This window comes from Aquarana catesbeiana, linkage group LG06 (assembly GCF_042186555.1).
Source record: "Aquarana catesbeiana isolate 2022-GZ linkage group LG06, ASM4218655v1, whole genome shotgun sequence".
Lineage (NCBI taxonomy): Eukaryota > Metazoa > Chordata > Amphibia > Anura > Ranidae > Aquarana > Aquarana catesbeiana.
Genome location: NC_133329.1, coordinates 71,105,228 through 71,126,663, shown reverse-complemented (window position 1 = coordinate 71,126,663; position 21,436 = coordinate 71,105,228). Strand labels below are relative to the sequence as shown.

General features: G+C 43.0%; 1 protein-coding gene across 1 annotated transcript in view; it reads right to left on the bottom strand.

Moving 5' to 3' along the window:
• Positions 1-451: 451 nt before the first annotated feature.
• Positions 452-21,436, bottom strand: part of LOC141148595 (uncharacterized) — a 36,848-nt gene continuing 15,863 nt past the window's right edge. The window contains exons 3-8 of the mRNA XM_073636191.1: positions 20,293-20,589; positions 16,009-16,293; positions 8,081-8,185; positions 3,369-3,701; positions 1,839-1,867; positions 452-938 (exon numbers count right to left, since the gene is read on the bottom strand). Coding sequence (XP_073492292.1) covers positions 1,842-1,867; positions 3,369-3,701; positions 8,081-8,185; positions 16,009-16,255 — 711 coding nt within the window. The 5' untranslated portion in view covers positions 16,256-16,293; positions 20,293-20,589 and the 3' untranslated portion in view covers positions 452-938; positions 1,839-1,841. The remainder of the gene's footprint in view (positions 939-1,838; positions 1,868-3,368; positions 3,702-8,080; positions 8,186-16,008; positions 16,294-20,292; positions 20,590-21,436) is intronic.

Sequence of the window (21,436 nt, the reverse complement as noted above, 5' to 3'; positions counted from 1 at the left end):
GATAAGAGTCAATAATTCAAGAAAGGTTGACCGCACTCCCAGGTATGAAGCAGTGATGATTACTTTATTGAAAATAAAAATCCATCAAGATACATCATAAGACATTATTGATTATGATTAAGCAAGCCTTGATTTGTGAAACGCGTTAATCTTGCCATGCCTGCATAGAGGTCTCATGATGTCTTATGATGTATCTTGATGGATTTTTATCTTCAATAAAGTAATCATCACTGCTTCATACCTGGGATTACGGTCAACCTTTCTTGAATTATTCACTTTATAACTGCTATAGACTTTGGAGATTGGTTGAACGTGCTGGCACAATCTGATTGTTTCAAGTGTTTTTGCTGACTGTCAGGCCTCTAAACACGAATGGCCACATTGTGTTTAGCCTATAGATGGAGGAGGCATGTTGCTGACCCCTCCGCATAAAATGTTACAACACACATACCTGATCACTATTAGCACTGACAAGCCTCGGGCAATGGTGTTTGCCTGGGCAACATAAAGAAAGGTCGTCCCCCAGCCAGATCCAGAGAATGTCTGTGAGCAACATTATTCCTCCAATTGTTGCCTACTATGTCTACTCACTTAAAGCTCTTCTATATGTAGAGGTCCTGTATGTCTCTCTATGGGCTTATCCATACTGGGATGCTCCACTCTGCAGATGAACTCTGACCCCTGGTCTTTTTTCCGCAGTGGGGTAAACCGTAACCTGGCTGTACAGCTATAGGTGTTGTCTGGTTGTATTTGGTGCGTGATCTCTGGGATGTTGTACTTCTGTTCATCAGTTACAAGTGATTTTCTCCAGTTCTTCTTATACCAGCTCACAGTCAAATTTTCAGGGGAATATCCAGAGATATTACACTGTATTTCACATTCGGTGTTGAGAACTAGAGCAGATGTATCTATTACATCGACATGTGGACCCTGAAGACCTGCAGAAAAATAAGAATTTATTAGTCTGATTGCTCCTTGTATTATAATAGATATAGGAACTATGGATGAGTTTTGGGTTTTCAGCTACCATGGGAATCCTGCAAATTTGAGATTTCGCAATCCTGATAATTTTATGTGCAGAGAAATATTTTAAAACCATAATGCGCTTAAATAATATTGCTCTGATTCCTCATCATACAATGTTATGGCCCTGTTTCTGCCCATACATGATGTGAAATGTGTATATCTATATGTACTGATTAGGGGCGAGGTTCTGGTTCTCCGCTACTAAGGGTTGGAGGCATAGCTTGCTGGTTTGAAATTTAAGCTCCCAGTGAATTTATGTGCAGATTTATCTAGCAGAAAATATGTTTTCAAACCATAATGCACTACATGACCTTTAAACTATGGCCAAGAGGCTTAGAAGGAACAACAAGAGGGCTTTTGGATGAGCTATTTGCCTTGCTATAAAATAGAGATCTCAGAGCATCCATAGTGACGTGTATTGGAAGCTGCTTTAAGGAAAGGATAGTGAAAGATGACAAAAACGAGAAGCGATTAGGGTCTTATAGGAAGTTGGACTTTAATACTAATTGTTCGTTTTTTTGGGGCAATCAACCCCCTTTGAGCCTTTTTTTATTTTTATTATTGCGGGAATTTTTTCTTTAATTCTATTTTGTGTTTAATTCAAGGTCAGGGGTTACTTTTAGCTGCTTTTTTAGGTTAAACTACGTGTTTGTCAAAAGGCTTCCCTTTAAAAAAGAGGACTTTAGTTTAATCTGTGATATTTTGGGATTTTCATGGTTTTAGATTTAGGGCTTTTATTGACATATTTATTTCATGTTGATCCTTTTTTTAAGTTTGAGCTGTTCAAAATGCAGCATTCACTTGTTACTGACCTGTTACTGTTCTTGGAGCTGGTTTTTGTCTGCAGCAAACAGATGCATTGTTTGAAAGAAAAAAAACAGTGCATAAACAGTGTGTGTACCTAAACCACTAAAACAATCATTTACATTCAACACATGCTAAATGCTCATAGATAAAAGTAAAAGTTGGGCATACACTAGTTAGGCCTATTATCTGACCTTAATAAAACTGTCCTTTACACAGCTGTACTGTCTAAAGCAGTTTAATTCTTGTAGTAATACCCCAGCCAGTTTAAGTAAATTTGGACCTAAATTTGCTCATTAAAATTGTCCTGCTGCTGGTGAATTTTACACTGCTGTATCATCTGCGGTCTCGTAATTCTTAATGCGAGCTTGATAGAAATTGGCCAGTGGCAGGACAGTTTTTTTTTTTTATCAGCAAGAACAGCCTCAGCAAACTACTGGCCTGTTTCTATCTGCTGGTGAAAACAGGTCTATTACCGCCTGATAAAATGGTGACTTTTTTCAAGTGCCAGTGAATCAGATTGGGGTGCTGCTGCTGTATGTAAGCCAAGATAAAAAATCCCACAAGGAAATATGTGCTGCCAGTGTATGCTTTTGCTGAGACTTTTCAGCTTTAATGGTTTCCCCAAGCATGTTATTTAAAGGATTTGTATATTTTCAGTGTTGCATTTGAAGCCATATGAAAAGACCCCTTCCCTGTTGGTTCTGTTTTTTTTTTTTTTTTGCATTGGTTCATGGCCCCCCATGGAAGTCCCCAGGTCCCATACCTTTTTGACAGTAGTTTGCCTGTTAGGCCAAACAATGCCTAGAACTTACAAACAAGATTTGCCATCAGTTGGATGTGCTGTTCACCAAGCTCTGGTTCACCAACTTTTAAACAAGATTCACCGAACCCTTGGCCAACCTTGGCAGACTCGCTCATGCCTAGTAAATGACTAAAGTTGAACTCCAGGCTAACATCTAAAACCACATTGCAGTACATAAATAGGTCCAATTTTACCTGCCAAAACATTTGTATCTCTGTGCACCCAGTCCCGAGATTTAAACAACCCTGACCAAGAGCACAGCCAGACTGGTACTGCAGTATTACTTTTTTCTACTGCAGGTACGCAGTACAGCCATGTCACCTCCCTGGCCCCAGTCTTTGATAGGACATTTAAGTAGTAGGATCAGACTGAAGAACTCAGCAGAATTTTTTCTCTTCCTATATACATGTTTCTTATGAGTATAGATGCAGTTGGTTCCTAGTGCTGCCTCCTCCTCTCCCAGTCTAATCTTTGCTGTTCAGGGAACAGCAAAAGGCTGATATTACATCAATGTAAATTCCTTAGATTAGTGTAAATTCCTTAGATCAGTCGCATTTAAAAAAATTCATTACATTTTTTTTCAATGAATATATCACTGCAGTAAGTGGTGTTGTTTTTATTTCTGCCTGAGGAACTGAGGATAGGTGTACTCAACTTTCCTCTTGTAAAGTTTACATGGATTTCGCTACAATTACCTGACTATGCCAGTTTTTAGACAGATTGCTGCCCTTACCAAAATGTCCCTTTATGCCTTCATTTTCTTTATCATCACTTCTCCAATCTCTTTGTTTCGGGTGTTTTAGCTTGTTGTGTTCCACCACGGCTCGCACAATATAAGGCTCATCCTCCCGAATCAACCCTCTGAGGCTTTCACAAGTGCTGGTGGCATTGAAGGTTCCATCTTGGTTCGGATGCATCACAGTGGTAGAGCCTATATTGTGGGGCTCTGTGCTTGATGGTGGCTGGAACACCTTCCAACATACTGTTATATTATCTGGATAGAAATGATTCACAGCTAAGCTGAAAGTGGCTGAGGATCGAGTTATACGTTTTACCTTTGGGAAGCCTGTAACATCAAACAGATAATGCTAGATACATTTTCCACTACACAGACATAGAGGAAGTTCAGAACTATTAATTATTTGATGGTATAACTATCAAAACACTTAAGGGTCTAAGTAACTCGGCTTTTACTAGTGTGGGAGTGTGAATAAAAATATAGTAAGAAAAGTCAATAATCTAGCAACTTAGGTCTTTTCCCTAATCTGGTATCCAGAGTATTGTGTGGAAATGACTCCCACATTTGGTTATCAAGGAGGCAGGATGGAAATTCAAACATTTGCTGATGTCAAATTACCCTAAGTGGGGAATGGGGTGTATTCAAAATTCATATTCAGTCAACAAGATACAACAATATAGTTTTAAACACAAGCAGGTTATGAAAAATGCTATTAAAAACTTTTATAGGCTGTAAAATCCTAGCTGTTTTATAAATTCCAATGAGACAGTTAAGCAGGGTAGAGGTCTATCAAAATGTGGTTTAGCAGGTCTGCACAACCTGGTTAAAAGCCTGCTGCAGAAATAGGAAGAGATACCTGCACACCTCACCTGATGCCAGTGGTTAACAGGTAAAAGCAGCCTCAGCTTGATTTAGCCAGGCCATGTCCCCAACATGTTTCACCCCTCCATGATTAAGCCCCAGGGGCAGGGTGAAACATGTTGGGACGTGGATGAAGTGAGCCAAAGCTGCTTTTACCTGCCTACCACTCAGGCCAGGTGAGGTGTGTGATGGCTGGGCCATCTATTCCTATTTCCGCAGTGTGCTTTGGGTCTGGATGGACCTCTCCTCAGCTTACACCCTCACCAGTCAGGGGCATCCAACTCATCGGCCCTTTATAGCCTGAGCGGGAACCTTTAAGCATTTATTGTGGGTCACACTAGTTAAAAGCCTGTTGTAAACTGCTGATGGAAATCAAAAGCAAAATACTCCAACCATATGAGTGCTCTCAAATAACTCTCAAGCCATCAAATGGCTGGTGTCATAACTGATCACATGTGCAATGACAACTGCCGTCAAATAAGAGAGTCTAAGAGGGCAGCTTTTGGATACAGCAGGGTTTTATCACTGTCTGTGTCCCCATTAAGGAGATTTTCCCTCACTATGTGTTCTGGTGACCATTTTCACTAAAAAAAGATGAGGGAAAATCTATTTTTTACAGTTTTCGTGGCAATAGAAGTAGAAGAGATAGCTTCCAGTTTCAGGGACAACCTGCCAACAATTTTGACTGTTCTAGGATTCAGCGTTGATTAAAAGTGGTTCCAATTGCTTTCAAATAGCTGTTTGCATTACCATCAGTATTAATATTACTATAGAGAGGAGACTATAGAGAGAATCCTGCTATAACTAAAACTGTGTAGCTGACAGTAAAAGTAGTATTTTAGCAAGGGGTTTAGCCATCACATCTGAGGACTGTAATCTGCATCATTTTGCTTTAATGCTCTTGGGTTTAGTTAACCGTTAAATGTCCAGCCAGCATAGCCCTATGAGAGAGGGACCAAGAACATTTATAAGGATGCATAGGAGCCCAGAGACAGGGTTCTAAGAAGATACATTCAGATATACTGTGCCCCCTTCACCCTCCATCCTAATGTCCATGCACTGGTGCAATAAATCTAATCCCCCCTCCACCAAATGATTTGAAGAACTTGACTGGTTTGCACAAAGTCCTGACCTCAACCCGATAGAACACCTTTGGGATGAGTCACTTTAACTGACAATTGGGTCGCTTTAACTGACAATTGCGCGGCCGTGCGACGTTACACCCAAACAAAATTGACGTCCTTTTTTATACAGCATACTGTACAGTTTATGTACATTCTCTACAGACTAGTGGAAACCCCCTGTGTCACAATGAGATGGCAGTGCACTCTAATCTAGTACCGTATGATTTTGCTGTGGCTGATAGTTACTACTCAATCAGCCCATACTATGCTGCTTTACTATTAAGGTGAAGCTGTACTCCTTTTTGCTATTAAAATCTAGATACATACCATGGATCCATGATTTACATTGTGTCCTTAAGTTGTGCCATCTCTCTAGCAGAGGCATCTGGGGTTTCGTCAGTGGTGTATTTAGGTTTTGTGCTGCCCTAGGCCTGACTAAACGCATGCACCCCCCTAATTTAAATACGACCCACCCCATCCTGCCGAGGCCACACCCCTTCCTGTTTAAGACCCACCCTATCATCTGTAAACAACACCCCTTCCTCTTTAGGCTTATTTGGCACCTTTCAGGGGGGAACGGGTACCTGTTTCTGACAGGTACCCTTCCCCACTTCCGGGAGACTGCGCTGTCCCCTCTGAAGTTTGCCCCCCCTCCTCCTTCCTCCACTGGGCGATTCAGAAAGTGCAACGCGCTTCGCACATGTGCAGTAGGGAACCGGCCGGTTTCCCTTACCATGAATGATAGTGGCAAAACCCGAGAGCCAATCCGAAAATCGGCTGAGGTGTCGAAATCGCTGGATCCCTGGACAGGTAAGTGTCCTAATATTAATAGTCAGCAGCTACAGTATTTTTAGCTGCTGAGTTTTAATGCTATCACGGGGGGGTCTCACTGTGCCCATCAAATGCAGCCACTGTACCCATCAAATGCTGCCACTGTTCTATCAAACGCAGCCACTGTGCCCCATCAATTGCAGCCACTGTGCCCCATCAAACGTAGCCATTGTGCCATCAAACGTAGCCATTGTGCCCATCAATTGCAGCCACTGTGCCCCATCAAACGCTGCCACTGTGCCCATCAAACGCAGCCACTCTGCCCATCAATTGCAGCCACTGTGCCCCATCAAACGCTGCCACTGTGCCATCAAACGCAGCCACTGTGCCCATCAAATGCAGCCACTGTGCCATCAAACGCAGCCACTGTGCCCATCAATTGCAGCCACTGTGCCATCAAATGCAGCCACTGTGCCATCAAATGCAGCCACTGTGCCCATCAAATGCTGCCACTGTGCCCATCAAATGCTGCCACTGTGCCCATCAAATGCTGCCACTGTGCCCATCAAATGCTGCCACTGTGCCCATCAAATGCTGCCACTGTGCCCATCAAATGCTGCCACTGTGCCCATCAAATTCTGCCAGTGCCCATAACACTGATATACTTTATTCAATCATTGTACCTGCTGTCCTGGGGGTTTCCCTCGTGCTCCTCTCTCTCCTCCTGACGTCACAGCTAGATCCCGCCCCAGGGCCGAGGAGAAGATTCACTGCAGGAAAGCAGTGCAGGGGAAGGTAGGCGGAGCTTAAGGCTCCACCTGTCACCTGCTGCTTATGGGGGTGCGAGTGACACGCCGCCCCTCCGCATGAGATAAAGCCCCCCCACCCGTCTTGCTGATTCCCGGCTCCCTCTGCCGCCTCCCGCACACTTGCAGCCCACGGCGGCCGGCTTTCTGTAGCGGCGCCGTGGTGTATGGGCGTGCTTGTCAAAGAGTGGGGGGGTGTGAGATACACGCCCACACCCTCTGCCAAGCACGCCCATACACAGTGGCGCTGCTACAGAAAGCCGGCCGCCGTGGGCTGCAAGTGTGCGGGAGGCGGCAGCGGGAGCCGGGAATCGGCAAGACGGGTGGGGGGGCTTTATCTCATGCGGGGGGGGCCCTTTTTGCCGCCCCCCCGCAAAGTGCCGCCCTAGGCCTAGGCCGACAAGGCCAAAACACAGCCCTGGGTTTCGTTCCACCATCATTCTTCATGTTGAGAAAGTATACCTAAATTACATTTAGTAGCGAGCTTTATGGTCATTCCCCCACCTGATCCACTCTATTCCCCTTTTCTTCCCTTCTTCGCCTTGTCTTCTTGATCCCCCTACCTTTCTCCCACCCAAAGTCCCAACTGTTCATCCTACCTTTTTTCTTACCCACCTACGTTTTGCCTGCTTATGGGCAAATCGTTGCTTAATGACGATATACCTGTGTTCCTTATTGGACTGCCCCTACTGCCCCCTCATTGGGTTTCTGTTCAATAATTAAGAGTGGTATTGTCATAATCCAACATCTGAGATATACAGTATGTGGTCTTTATCATTTCAGCACTTTGCCCAAGGCGTACCCATTTTAGAGGGGATTCTCAAGTATACCTTGTGTTTTGATTATTCCCTACTTATTCCTTGTATCCATCGATGTTGTAATGATTGTGACATTTAAGTTTTAAAAGTGCCTAACCTCTTTGTAACTCTATTTGTATTTTTTTAAATGTTGTAAACAATAAAAGGATTGCATGAAACAAAAGAAAAGCAGGAAAAGATAAAGACATAGTGGCGCGTTGGACCCACTGGATGAACGCATAGCATGGATCTGTTTTGCTACATCAAAAGACAACCTTGGTATAATGGACACTCTGTGAAGGTCAGCATCTTCTCTTAAAAGCAGCATGTCATCTCCAATTACTTACTTTTTTTTTGTTTCACAAATAAAAAAATAATGGTTCCAACTCCGATTATTAAGACCAGCACTACACTGGCAAATACAGTGTGAAGCTTATACTGTGGCGTCATATCTGAAAATGAAAGAGAAAATAAAAAGCTGTTTAGTTGTGGTAAACTCTATAGTTACTAAATTTTCGGGAGTAAAAAAAAATATAATATTTGTAAGTCACTGGAGTATACGAATTCTGAGAGAAGAGGATAATTTTGAGTTTCCATTGTAACCAGTTTCTAACCCTTATCCTGATCGTAGAGCACAAGCTGTATTTTGTGGGGAAATTTGAATTTACTTTTGCTCCAGATATTACAAATCAACTCCTCTGCACAAATTGCATTCCATGATGATCAGTCATGCAGGTCAGTTAGAAGAGACTTAGATATAACACAGCAGTAGAAAATTCCAAATGCCTTATGATTGCTCTGCAGAATGATCTTTAGCATAAGCATGTACTGTCTCACTGGTTGTGCATGTGCCCTGTGCAGACCCCCCATTCTTCATGTTGAGAAAGTATACCTAAATTACATTTAGTAGCGAGCTTTACGGTCATTCCCCCACCTGATCCACTCTATTCCCCTTTTCTTCCCTTCTAGCTGGCTTTATCTCTGAGACCAGGGGTCTGCAAACTATGCCCTGGCGGCCACATGCAGCCTGCTACAAGATTTGTTTTCCACCCCACAGCTGATGTGCATAGTCTCTGCTCTGATGGAGACCCTGATGCAAGGGGCGACTCTGACGGGTATCCTGGTGTAATGGGGTGACTGACTTTAATGGGAAATGTGATGGGGTCCCTGATGTAAAGGGGACTCTGATGGGGTCCCTGATGTAAGCGGGGACTCTAATGTACATGGTCTTTAAAGTGGACCCTGATGTAAGGAGGGATTCTGATGTAAAGGTGACTCTGATGGGAACCATGGAGAAAGGGGGGACTCTGATGGGGGCCCTGATGTAAGGGAGGACTATGATATAAAGGGAATTCTGATATAAGGGTGACTCTGATGGGAACCCTAATGCCCTGTACACACGATCAGACTTTCCGACTGAAAATGTGCGATCGGAGCTTGTTGTCGGAAATTCCGACCGTGTGTAGGCTCCATCAGACTTTTTCTATCGGAAATTTCCGACACACAAAATTTGAGAGCTCGATCTAAAATTTTCCGACAACAAAATCTGTTGTTGGAAATTCTGATCGTGTGTACACAATTCCGACGCACAAAGTGCCACGCATGCTCGGAATCAAGCAGAAGAGCAGCACTGGACTTCATTTTTCTCGGATCGTCGTACGTGTTGTACGTCATTGCGTTCTTGAGGTTCGGAATTTCCAACTTTGTGTGACCATGTGTATGCAGGACAAGTTTGAGCCAACATCCGTCATAAAAAATCTGATAGATTTTGTTGTCGGAATGTCCGATCGTGTATACGGGGCATTACTCTTATAAGAAAGGTGCAGACTGAAAATATGTTTGTTGGACCTTCGTTAACGGCTCAAGTTCATTTTCTGTTTTACTGAAATTATTTCTCTGTTCAAAATCACATCATACTTTTTACAGAAAAAAATAAACAAAACTCGTAGTAAAATGTATTTGTTCATTTAAATTTTATTGATTCATTTATTAAACTCATTTTTTCAGCCCTTGTATATTTGTAGAATATACAATGTGGCCCTCATACTGAAAAATTTGGAGACCCCTGTTCCAGAAGATTGGTTTTTCCTCTGAGACGGCTGATGTTTCTTCATGGATCAAGGACAATCTGTAGACTTGTGTAGCCGGGAGCTTGGCCAAGAATGGAGAGTGAGAGAAACACATTGGCTGCAGCTGCTCCCTGTTGCTGCTGCCCTGTGGGGCTGAACTGGTTAACAGCTATATCAGCAAGAGAAGGGAGCTGCTGAGCAGGAAGAGTTCAATAGACAGGCAGCAATGCACTATGGGAACTGTTGTCCAGAGGAGAAACGTTCTACTGTAGTCAAGAGCTTTTAAACTGCATTTCCCAGAGCGAGAGATTGCCAGAAGGAGGGGAAAGAGCTGAATTTTTTTGGGCTGTACAGGACACAGCTTCCTCTCGCCATGAGGGAGGTCAGAGAGTGCACCGCACTGTCCAGTATGCATCATGTCTGCTGCATATCCAAGACCTAAGCGGGATCCAGAGCTCTGAGTTTGAGGGTCCCGACAGCAAGAGTCACCTGGGAGCAGAACAGAGAGTGGACTAATTGCTGTTTGTGACTGGATAGTTAGCTGCAATAACTGGTGAGCTGCTGCTGTGATGATTTGTTATCTGCTGCTAGAGAGACTGAGCCTTTTAGGAACTGGCCTACAGCAATCTAGTAGCCTTATTGCTGCCTGAAGGCTTGACTTGGACTATTTTCACAAGCACCAATGGTACAACTGGGCCCCAACGCTAGCTGGCTGAAGAGTTAGGGCTAAAGACTGTCCCTTTAGAGCTGTTACACAGTGACCTTTACCTATTATTTATACTAAAAAGTACATCTCAGGGAACTCAGGTAATTCTCCTAGACTAGTTATAGTATTATTATTCACATTGCAGTTAATGCTTATATGCACTGTTTATGGGGGACTTTGATGAGTCATAAGTGTAAGGGCTGGGCTCAGCCCTTCCTTCTCTGAGCTGGCCGCTCAGCTGTCGGCTAATTGCCAGCTCCCATCTCTCCACAGTGACTCACCTGTTGACGACATCCTGCTTGTCAGTCCTGGTTACTTAAGCCGTCCAGTCCAGATCTTCTCTGCCTTCGCCTTGGTCACATCTCTAGAGATGCTCTCCTGTGTTCCTGTTAAAGACTTGCTTGGCTGACGTTTCTTCTGGCTCCAGATCCTGCTTGCTGTTCTACTACGCTCATCTCTGGCTCCCTGACGTTTTGGCTTGTCTGACTATCCGTTCTGGTCCTGGAACTCTGGCTATGTTTTGACTACGTTTACTCTGTTTACCTTTTTTTTATTATTATTATTATTATTATTAAACAAGTGTGATTTAACTGTACTTCTGTCTCGGTCATGATTCATGGTTTCTGACAATAAGTTAGATCCAATCTAGTGGTACAGAATCTTTTTCTAAGTTACCTTGGCATAATGATTATACTGCAGGGGCGTACCAAGCGGTTGGCGAGACCGGCACCCTCCAGGGGCGCAGGCCGAGGAGGGGGCGCCAATTGGCAGTGTTCTTCATTCACATCAGCACAGGCGCCAAGCACTGCTGCTTGGCTGGCCCAGGGGCGTACCAAGTGGGGGGCGGGCCGCCCCGAGCCTGGGTCACGGTGCTACACACTAGGGGGGTGTTAGGCCGGCGTGGAGACATTGGGCGGGTTTGAGCAACTCTCGTGGCCACGCTCTCTGATAAGTCTCGGCTGTGACTGTCTCACACAGCTGAGCAGAGTGAAGCCTCCTCCCCCTCCTGTGTCTACATGTGCTGAGTGCTGACTGTGCATGTCCCGCGCTGATGCTGATCATCTGAGCCGAGGTACTGTACATTATGGGTCTGAAGGGGGGGTCTGCACTGTAGGAGGGGTCTGTTGTAGTCTAGGAGAGGGGGTCTGCACTGTAGGGGGGGTCTACACTGTAGGGGGGGTCTGCACTGTAGGGGGGTCTGCTTTGTAGGGGGGGTTGAACTGTAGGGGGGTCTGTATTGTAGGGGGGTCTGCACTGTGGGGGGTCTGTACTGTAGGGGGGGTCTGTATTGTAAGGGAGGGTCTGTATTGTAGGGGGATCTGAACTGTAGGGTGGGTCTGTATTGTAGGGAGGTCTGAACTGTAGGGGGGTCTGTATTGTAGGGGGGGTCTGTATTGTAGGGGTGGGGGAGTCTGAACTGTAGGGGGGGTCTGAACTGTAGGGGGGGTCTGAACTGTAGGGGGGGTCTGAACTGTAGGGGAGGGTCTGAACTGTAGGGGAGGGTCTGAAATGTAGGGGAGGGTCTGAACTGTAGGGGAGGGTCTGAACTGTAGGGGGGGGTCTGAACTGTAGGGGGGGGTCTGAACTGTAGGGGGGGGTCTGAACTGTAGGGGGGGGTCTGAACTGTAGGGGGGGGTCTGAACTGTAGGGGGGGGTCTGAACTGTAGGGAGGGGTCTGAACTGTAAGGGGGGATTGAACTGTAGGGGGGTAAAGGGGTCAAGATGTGCAGGGTGCTGTGTAATGTAAAGGGGTCCAGAGGTGTGGGTGCAGTGTAATGTAAAGAGGTCCAGAGGTGCAGGGTGCTGTGTAATGTAAAGGGGTCCAGAGGTGCAAGGTGCTGTGTAATGTAAAGAGGTCCTTAGGTCAGACAGACTGACAGATCAGAGTGCTGCCTGAGAGCCTTAGCCTAGGCTTACCCTGCTGCGGCTGCCTGACTCTGAGTGTGCCTGCCTCATAGCGTCGGCGGTAAAACGCCGCTATTTTTAGCGGCGTTTTACCGTCGGACTTGCTGCGCATTTTGGCCGCTAGCGGGGCGCTTTTACCCCCCGCTAGTGCCCGAGAAAGGGTTAAAACCGCCCGCAATGCGCCGCAATACCGCCGTTTAGACGGCGGTATCACAGCGCTGCCCCATTGATTTCAATGGGGAGCAGCGGTGGAAAAGCGGTAAACACACCGCTCCTTCACCGCTCCAAAGAAGCTGCTGGCAGGACTTTTCCTGACGTCCTGCCAGCGCACCGCTTCAGTGTGAAAGCCCTCAGGCTTTCACGCTGGAGAAAATGGAGCAGCTGTTTGAGGGCGGATTGCAGGCGCTATTTTTAACGCTATAACGCCTGCAAAACGCCCTCGGTGTGAAAGGGATCTTAGGTGTCCCATCTGTCCGCCGCAATGACGCAGCCCCGCTAAAAATCGCAGATCGCCGCCATTACTAGTAAAAAAATAAATAAATAAAAATGACCTAAATCTTTCCCCTAGTTTGTAGACGCGATAACTTTTGCGAAAATCAAAATACACTTATTGGGATTTTTTTCACCAAAAATATGTGTCAGAATCTTTAATGGATATGCAGACAATTAAAAATTAAAGGAAATTGATGTAAAAAACAAACAACTGAAATTCTAACTCTTTAATGAAGGGGGGGGGCGCCAAAACAGATTCTCGCCAAGGGCGCTGGAGACCCTAGGTACGCCTCTGTTATACTATCAGGCGGAGTGTGTGTGAACCTACCATCTGTGTGTTCATTTATACTCAAACCACCATTTATTCTAACCCGTACCAATAAATCGAGTTCATTTACCACTAAACATTCTGGTATTTATTTCTTGGTGCTAATTTATAGCTGAGTTAAATTTGTTTATATGAAAAGCACTAAGTGGCATACATACATGCACATCAGCTAGAGTTGCTGAATAGAGGGAGAGAGAGCTTTCCTGAAAACAGCCGACTTCCTGTCTGTAATCCCTTGTTTATGGGAACTGTATACAGCCCCCTTCCCCCAGCCTGTTTCATTGTTGATGGGTGAGGGCCTTTCCAGCTATTGAGATAAAATATCAAGTAAGTCAAGTTAATAATGTCCAGACAGTACATCTGACATTTTAGCTTTTGGGGTTAGTCAGATTAAAAGGTTAACATAGAGCCAGGCTAAGACTAGCCTACACTAATGGAATTTCATTTGAAATTTTTCACTTTTACCACTTCAGCCCCGGAAGATTTGGCTGCTCAATGACCGGGCCATTTTTTTGCGCACTGCGTCGCTTTAACTGACAATTGCGCGGTCGTGCGACGTTGTACCCAAACAAAATTGACGTCCTTTTTTTTCCCACAAATAGAGCTTTCCTAGTGGTATTTGATCATCACTGCGGTTTTTATTTTTTGCGCTATAAACAAAAAAAGAGCAACAATTTTGAAAAAAAAGACAATATTTTGCACTTTTTGCTATAATAAATATCCCCAATTTTTTTTAAAAAAAGCTATTTTTTTTCCTCAGTTTAGGCCGATATGTATTCTTCTACATATTTTTGGTAATAAAAATCGCAATAAGCGTACATTGATTAGTCATTGGTTATAGTTATAGCGTCTACAAAGTATGATAGATTTATGGCTTTTTTATTATTATTATTTTTTTACTAGTGGTGGTGATCTGCAATTTTTATCGGGACTGCGACATTATGGCGGACAGATCGGACACTTTTGACAGATTTTTGGGACCATTGACATCGATCAGTGCTATAAAAATGCACCGATTACTGTGTAAATGTCACTGGCAGGGAAGGGGTTAACACTAAGGGGCAATCAAGGGGTTAAATGTGTGTTCCCTCAGTGTGTTCTAACTGTATGGGGGATGGAACTGACTAGAGGAGATGACAGATCATTGTTCCTAGCTAGTTGGAACACACAATCTGTCTCTCCTCTCCTCACAGAACAAGGATTTGTGTGTTTACATACATATGTCCCTGTTCTGGCTCTCGTGCCCGTTATCGTGCATGGCCGGCATTCATCGCAACCGCCGGCCGCGCGCATCGGCACCCCCGCAGTGCAGCGTGCGCGCCGATGCACGCGACTGGCGATCGTGCCTGCTATCCCCGCTTAGAGGGCTGACATACAGCTATGACGGCTAGCGGGAACGGGCCGACCTGCCACGGTATAATGACGGCGGCTGGTCGGCAAGCATTCAAGAACGTTTGATTGATTTTTTAATGATCAGAGGGGTCAACTCATTTTCAACCGCAGTGATGAAAAAATTTGACGTAGCAGGATGGAAATTTTTTCTCAAATGAACGAATTTCTAACAGTGTTTGTTTTATTTTGTTCAGGAAATTTATACTCATTCCTAAACCAAATGTTAAAAGCAAACAAAAAATTGAAGTACCTTCGAATGACATTCAGCAAACCATCAAATGTACTGAGAATTTTTAAAACTACTAGTGTATAGCCAGTTTTAGGGTCAAGACTTGGGGGTTAGGTTTAGGAGTTAGCTGAAAGGTTGTTGGGGCTTAAAGCAGTATTAAAGAGGTTGCAAACTTTAATGCATTCTATGCATTAAGGTGAAAAACCTCCTTTAGTGTAGCAGCCCCCAGAGCCCTCGTTATACTTACCTAAACTCTGTTATTTCAGCGCCAGGAATGAGCACACCCGCTCTCGCCGGTGTCTTGGGCCCTGATTTGATAGATTGATAGCAGTACAGCCATTGGCTCCTGCTGCTGTCAATTAAATCCAATGACGCTGGAGTCGGGGGAGCGGGCCCAAGTCCTGCTCCCCCGCAGGCCCAAGTCTCCCAGCAGGCCCAAGTCCTGCTGTCTGTGTCAGTGGACGCAGCAGCAGGACTCAGGAGCGCGCGCGCACGAGTGTCCCCAGGGAATCGCTTCACCGTCGGGGCACTTGATGCGGGGTGGAGCCAGGAGCGCCGCAGGGAGACCCCAGAAGATCGGGGCCACTCTTTGCAAAACCCCTTGCACAGAGGAGGTATGTATGACATGTTTGTTATTTTAAAAAAAAACAATAACCTTTAGTGTCCCTTTAAACCCAAAAGCAAATATTAAATTTTTTGCAGTTTACCAATTCCTATATATGATGGCTGCATTTTATTTTTTAGGCTTTCTTCCTTCTGTAGCACCCTCTAGTGTTGTTAGTTTAGGTTTGTAGAGTAGGCTTGTTAGTATAGGAACATTTATTTTAGCTCAGGGTTAAGCCTGAGCTCTGAATCTGGGTCAGGGTTCAGTGACTCTGGGCTGGATGACTCATCCTAGCAGCCTCTTTGGTGCCTCCCCCTGTTTTCTGTGACATTAGAGAATGTTCTAGACATAGTGGCTGGATGCTAGGAGGAGCTGCTGGGAATATTTATGAGGACCTCAGCCAATCCCCAGTAAAGGGCTGGCAGGGGGAAGGGCCACCTCTTAAATAGGCATGCCAGCAGGGGCAGTCAGGTGGAAGATTTAAATGGAGTGCTGAGGTGGCTGTCTGTGACCCTTGAGAAGTTACTCTTTAAAAAGGACGGTGACCCACCTGTGACTTGTACCCGCAGTCTCTCCACATGTGGGCTGATGAGGGTTCCATGTTCCACCACACATCTCAGCTCCATGCCCCTGTTTTGTTCTGTCGGAGTGAACAGGTAGACAGATTCTATAGCTGAGCTACTGATCCTCCTTGTCTTGGCATTCTCCAACAGGGTATCATTTAAGAACCAGTTCACAGTGATGGATTCTGGGTAAAATCCAGAAACATTGCATACCAACTTCTGCTCCACGTTCATCTTAATCTCTTGAGAAATTATCTGAACAGTTGGGATATCTGCAATATACAAGTGGTTTATATGTCATCCCAATGTTTTTGTATAGATCCAAATGCATTTATGTTTACCCTCCCCTGAATTCCCTTATACCTGGGCAGAGGTCTGATTGGACTGAGAAAGTTATACTACAGTGAGATAAGATACATTGGAGGAGATGAAGATGCATTGCAATGGAATATTGTCTGAAAATATTTAAATATCTAAAAAAAATATTTAGGGGTCTTTACATTTCTAGTACCGTAAGTTCTTCATCTACATGGATGGTGGTAATGCTTTACAGTAGAGCCCTACAGTTTAAATTGCACAATATAAAAGCACATTGATTCATTTTTTCATTGGCAGTGATAAGAGGATTTATGGTCACTAAAACATTGGAATTGGTGTGTTTTGTTATGCAATAAATTCATTTGAGGCCATTATATAGGATTGCACTTTATTGTCATTGTATACATACAGCAAGATTTCTCAAGCTACTCTTTACAACAGCAATAAAAAAAATGTCAGGACAGCCACACCTGCATACTTCCTAACACATGCCCACATATCTATCCTCAAAGTATAACGAAAGACCAAACTTATGCTTGTCAGTTTGTATTGCTGTCTGTGCCCCCCCGTTAAAGTGGATGTAAACACTCACATATCCCCAGTGAAGTGAACAGACTCAGATGATACACAGAGATTAAACAAATCCTTCTACATAAGTTTTACATCTATATCTGCTGTCTTCAGCTTTCTAGACTCTTTAGAAAGTGCACATTGTGTTAGAAAATGTTCTTCCTGTTCCAGCAGTGGGAGGGGAGTCTGGACATACACTGTGTGAGAGCTGATTGGAGGAAAGGCACCCCCCTCAACATAGGGAGAGGAACAAAGAAACTTTCAGAGCTGTGCTGTGAATAGACCAGCTTTCTGCTTATTTATCTCTAAAACCACAAGATCGGATTTCCATCAGACAAATCCGTGGAATTTTGTCCGAAGGGCGTTGGCCGTGAACTTCTTCTGCATACAGACGGCAAAACTTTGTCAGCCAACAAAATGAAACTATGTGGTTTTACTGCTCTTTAGTGCCACCCTCTGGGCAACTTCTGCTAATGTTGTGCTATGGTTAACATTGCTTCTGAGCATGCGTGTTTGTACTTTGGATTTTTTTCACGCATGATCGGATAATCCGACGGCACACATTTGTTGTCGGAAAATTTGAAAGCATGCTATAAAACATTTGTTGTTGGAAAATCCGACAACAATTGTTCGATGGAGCATACAGACGGTCGGATTTTCCAGACAAAACCCTGCCATCACACATTTGTTGTCAGAAAATCCAATCGTGTGTACGAGCCTTAAGTTACCTCCCCGACACAAATGTTCAGCTGCTTTTATCTCCTGTGTCAGAGAACTTGTCAGAAATTATCATGCTGATAACAGAAGAATGGAGAAGAAGAAAGATACAGGACTTTGAAGAGCGATAAGTAAATACTACAGATATATGTGCCCAGGTCAGATTTCATGAATAGGGTTTACATCCACTTTAAGGCGCTACACCCTTTCTGTTTGTTCTATTTACCATTCTCATTGAAAGTAAAAGTAAAGGAAAATCACAAATTTTGGGTTGTCCTCAGAAAAATAATAGAGAGGAAATCTTCCAATGGGGACACTAGTTCTGGTGACCTGGGGGTCTCAAAGGAATTCCCTTAGTTTGCAGGATTTCCTCTCACTTCCTGTTTGGCTATGGGACAGGAAGTTAAGGGAAATCTCCGCAATGGGACACAAATGTCCAAAAAATTCTGATAGGGGTTATAACCCTCTCTTGCTCTATCCAAAATGAAAAGTGTTGCCTGTAGTTCTAGTTTAAATATAGAAAAAATATAAAATATTTTTTAAAAAGTAAAACATTTACATCAAAATTTTTACACTTTGGTATTTTGTAGATTTTGGGCTTAAAAGGCTTATCTTATCAAATAGTCACCACCCTTTTTGTTGAGTAAAACCATTAGCTAGGGAAAAAATAGAGTCATCCAAGACACATCATGGTTTATCTAAAGTTGAAGTGGATAAATAAGAATGGTAATACTGGGATGGATTACTCATGATGAACATATAATGGAGACTATTTGGTAAAAAAACATATTTGGTCAAAACTAGACATGTGCACAGCCAAAAAATTCGTTCATTTTCGTTTTCGTTTCATTAGTTTATTTTTTTTTTCGTTTTTCGGGTCATTCGTTATGATCGCGATTCGTAAATTCGTTCATTCGTAAATTCGTAAAATGCGTACATTCATTCATTCGAACATTCGTTCATTCGTACATTCATTCATTCGTACATTCGTTCATTCGTACATTCGTACATTTTTACATTTGTTCATTTGTAAATTCGTAAAATCGTACATTTGTAAATTAGAAAATTCGGAAATTTGTAAATTCGAAGTTTGAAAATCCAAAAACCCGAAAATTCAAAAATCTGAAATAGTAACTAACTATTAAATTATAGGTATTGTAATTTCCTTTCAAATTTGACTGTCAGTGAACGTAACAAATACGAATTTATCCGAAGTTACGAATTTTCCAAAACGAATGCTGCATCTAAACAAATGGAACGGAACAAATTAATAATAAATAATAATAATAAAACGTTATTATTATTATTGTTATTTATTATTATTAATTCATTAAGTTCCATTCCATTTTTTCGGATCATTCATAACTTCGGATAAATTTGTATGTGTTACGTTCACTAACAGCCAAATTTTAAAGGAAATTACAATACCTATAATTTAAAAGTTACTAGTAATTACTAACAGTTAAGTTATTATTATTTCAGATTTCTGAATTTTCGAATTTACAAATTTACGAATTCACCAATTTACTAACGTGCAAATGTACGAATGTACATTCGTAAATTGCGAATGTACGAATGCCCGAATTTACGAATGTCCAATTTTATTGAATTTACGAATATTCGGAAAAAAATCGTTAGATAAGTTTTCGTTAATTCGGATATTCCCGAATTAACGAATTTGTCGAAATTCGTTAAACTAATTCGGAACGAAACGAATTGCACATGCCTAGTCAAAACATTTAACTGGCATTACAAATAATTGTGATTCAGCCCCAACTTATGCAGGATTTGAAGCTTTCCTAAATTGACGCAGGCCATTCTTTCCTTGCCAGCTGTGAAATGGACACGTAGAAATCCTACTTCTTATGCCGCGTACACACGATCGAACATTCCGACAACAAAACTGTGAATTTTTTTCCGACGGATGTTGGCTCAAACTTGTCTTGCATACACACGGTCACACAAATGTTGTTGGAAATTCCGATCGCCAAGAACGCGGTGACGTACAGCACGTACGACGAGCCGAGAAAAAAGGAAGTTCAATAGCCAGTGCCGCTCTTCTGCTTGATTCTGAGCATGCGTGGAATTTTGTGCGTCGGACTTGGGTACACACGCTCTGAATTTCCGACAACAAGCTTTGTTGTCAGAAAAATTTGAGAACCTGCTCTCAAACATTCGTTGTCGGAAATTCCGACAGCAAATGTCCGATGGAGCATACACACGGTCAGAATTTCCAAAAACAAGCTCACGTCGAACATTTGTTGTCAGAAATTCCGACCGTGTGTATGCGGCATTAGTGTGCATCTTTAAGAAGATTTGTAAAATTAAACAGAGTTAGGGTGTACCACAAAAAAGAAGGGGATCTGGGGGACTCTTTATTTCAGGGATCTGGTTGTCAACTACAGTCATACAACAGGTTTGTATTTCAGTCTCTCTTTTTTAATCCATGAAACTCAACCTATGAAGTGTGGACCTGTTGCTTGGAGCTACCAATAAGGTTTCCTCTTTTTATCTTCTTATTAAAGGAATGCAAAATAGATGATTTCTGTAGGAAATAATTCTACTTTTTACTCCACCTTTTATTTCTATTTTTTTTAAATATATACTGTATATTTGTTTGATGTATTGTAAATATACATCAGAATACATCATAATGATAACATTACCTCCATACACCAGCTGGAAGTCTTCCTGGAGAGGTGTAGTAAGAGACTCATGTTGCACTCTGCAGGAGAAGATACGTTCTCTGTCCTCCTCAGTGGGAGTTAGGGTTACTGAGCTCCTCACGTGGTACGTCCCATCCTAGTCTCTCTGAGGTTTTTCCTTGGTAGACTTGTCCAGTATCTCCCCATCCCGAAGCCATTTAATGTCAATTTCCTCTGGGTAGAATCCAGAAATAACACTTTGTAGGGAGCTCTCTTCATTTGTAACAACTCTGTCTGTGATGTTGATCTGTGGAGGAGCTGTAACATAACAACATGTCAGCCTAAACTTCTAAAAGTTGTCTCATTGTACCTTGGTGAGTATGCTTGCGCGTGCCTGTATAAAAAGATCATGTGTGTCCAATTGAGTGTTGTGTAGGTAGACTGCAAGTAGGGAACCTCATGCAACATGTTGTTATCTAAAGATATCCAAAGGCGTAAGAGAGCAGTTAAAAGGTGCCAGTACCATTGCTCCCTGGAGAACCATTGTAGCATAAAAATGCACAAGGAAGACAACCATGCAAATTTATCCCATGTGCAAACATTTCTGACCTTATATTGGGTGCCATAATGACTGTCTGTGAAAATCCATCTTGGAGAATTGATTCTTCCCCTGAGGTTGGTTAGTCTGGGGGTTATCTATGTCATGGGTTGCACCTAAACATCCAACCATTCCCTGGTCCAATGGTTAGGTCAGATTGGGCAAGGTGCACCTTATGCCCGAGGTACCTTAACAGTAAACTGAACAATTCTCTCTGGCCAGACTAGCTTTCTAAATAGGAATCAATACACATTTTGTAGCTCATCTTTGTTGGCTAAAATTATGTAGCAAGATGCAAAGTTTTGTTTTTCTCTAAATAGGATAAAACTCATAATGCATTCATCCATGATAACATTGAGGGCCACACATGTTAGCTTCTGCTGATAATAAATGAAAACATTATTGAGGCTAGTAATTCATGAAACAAAAGCTAAACTAAATATATTATTTTAGTGTGTGGCAACTTTTATGGTGAACCCATATGTCATCATTTATGTAGCTTAGAAATTTACTGGGTGATTTGAAACAGTGGCATGTGGTACCTCTGTGCTTTTGGAATCCGCTTTA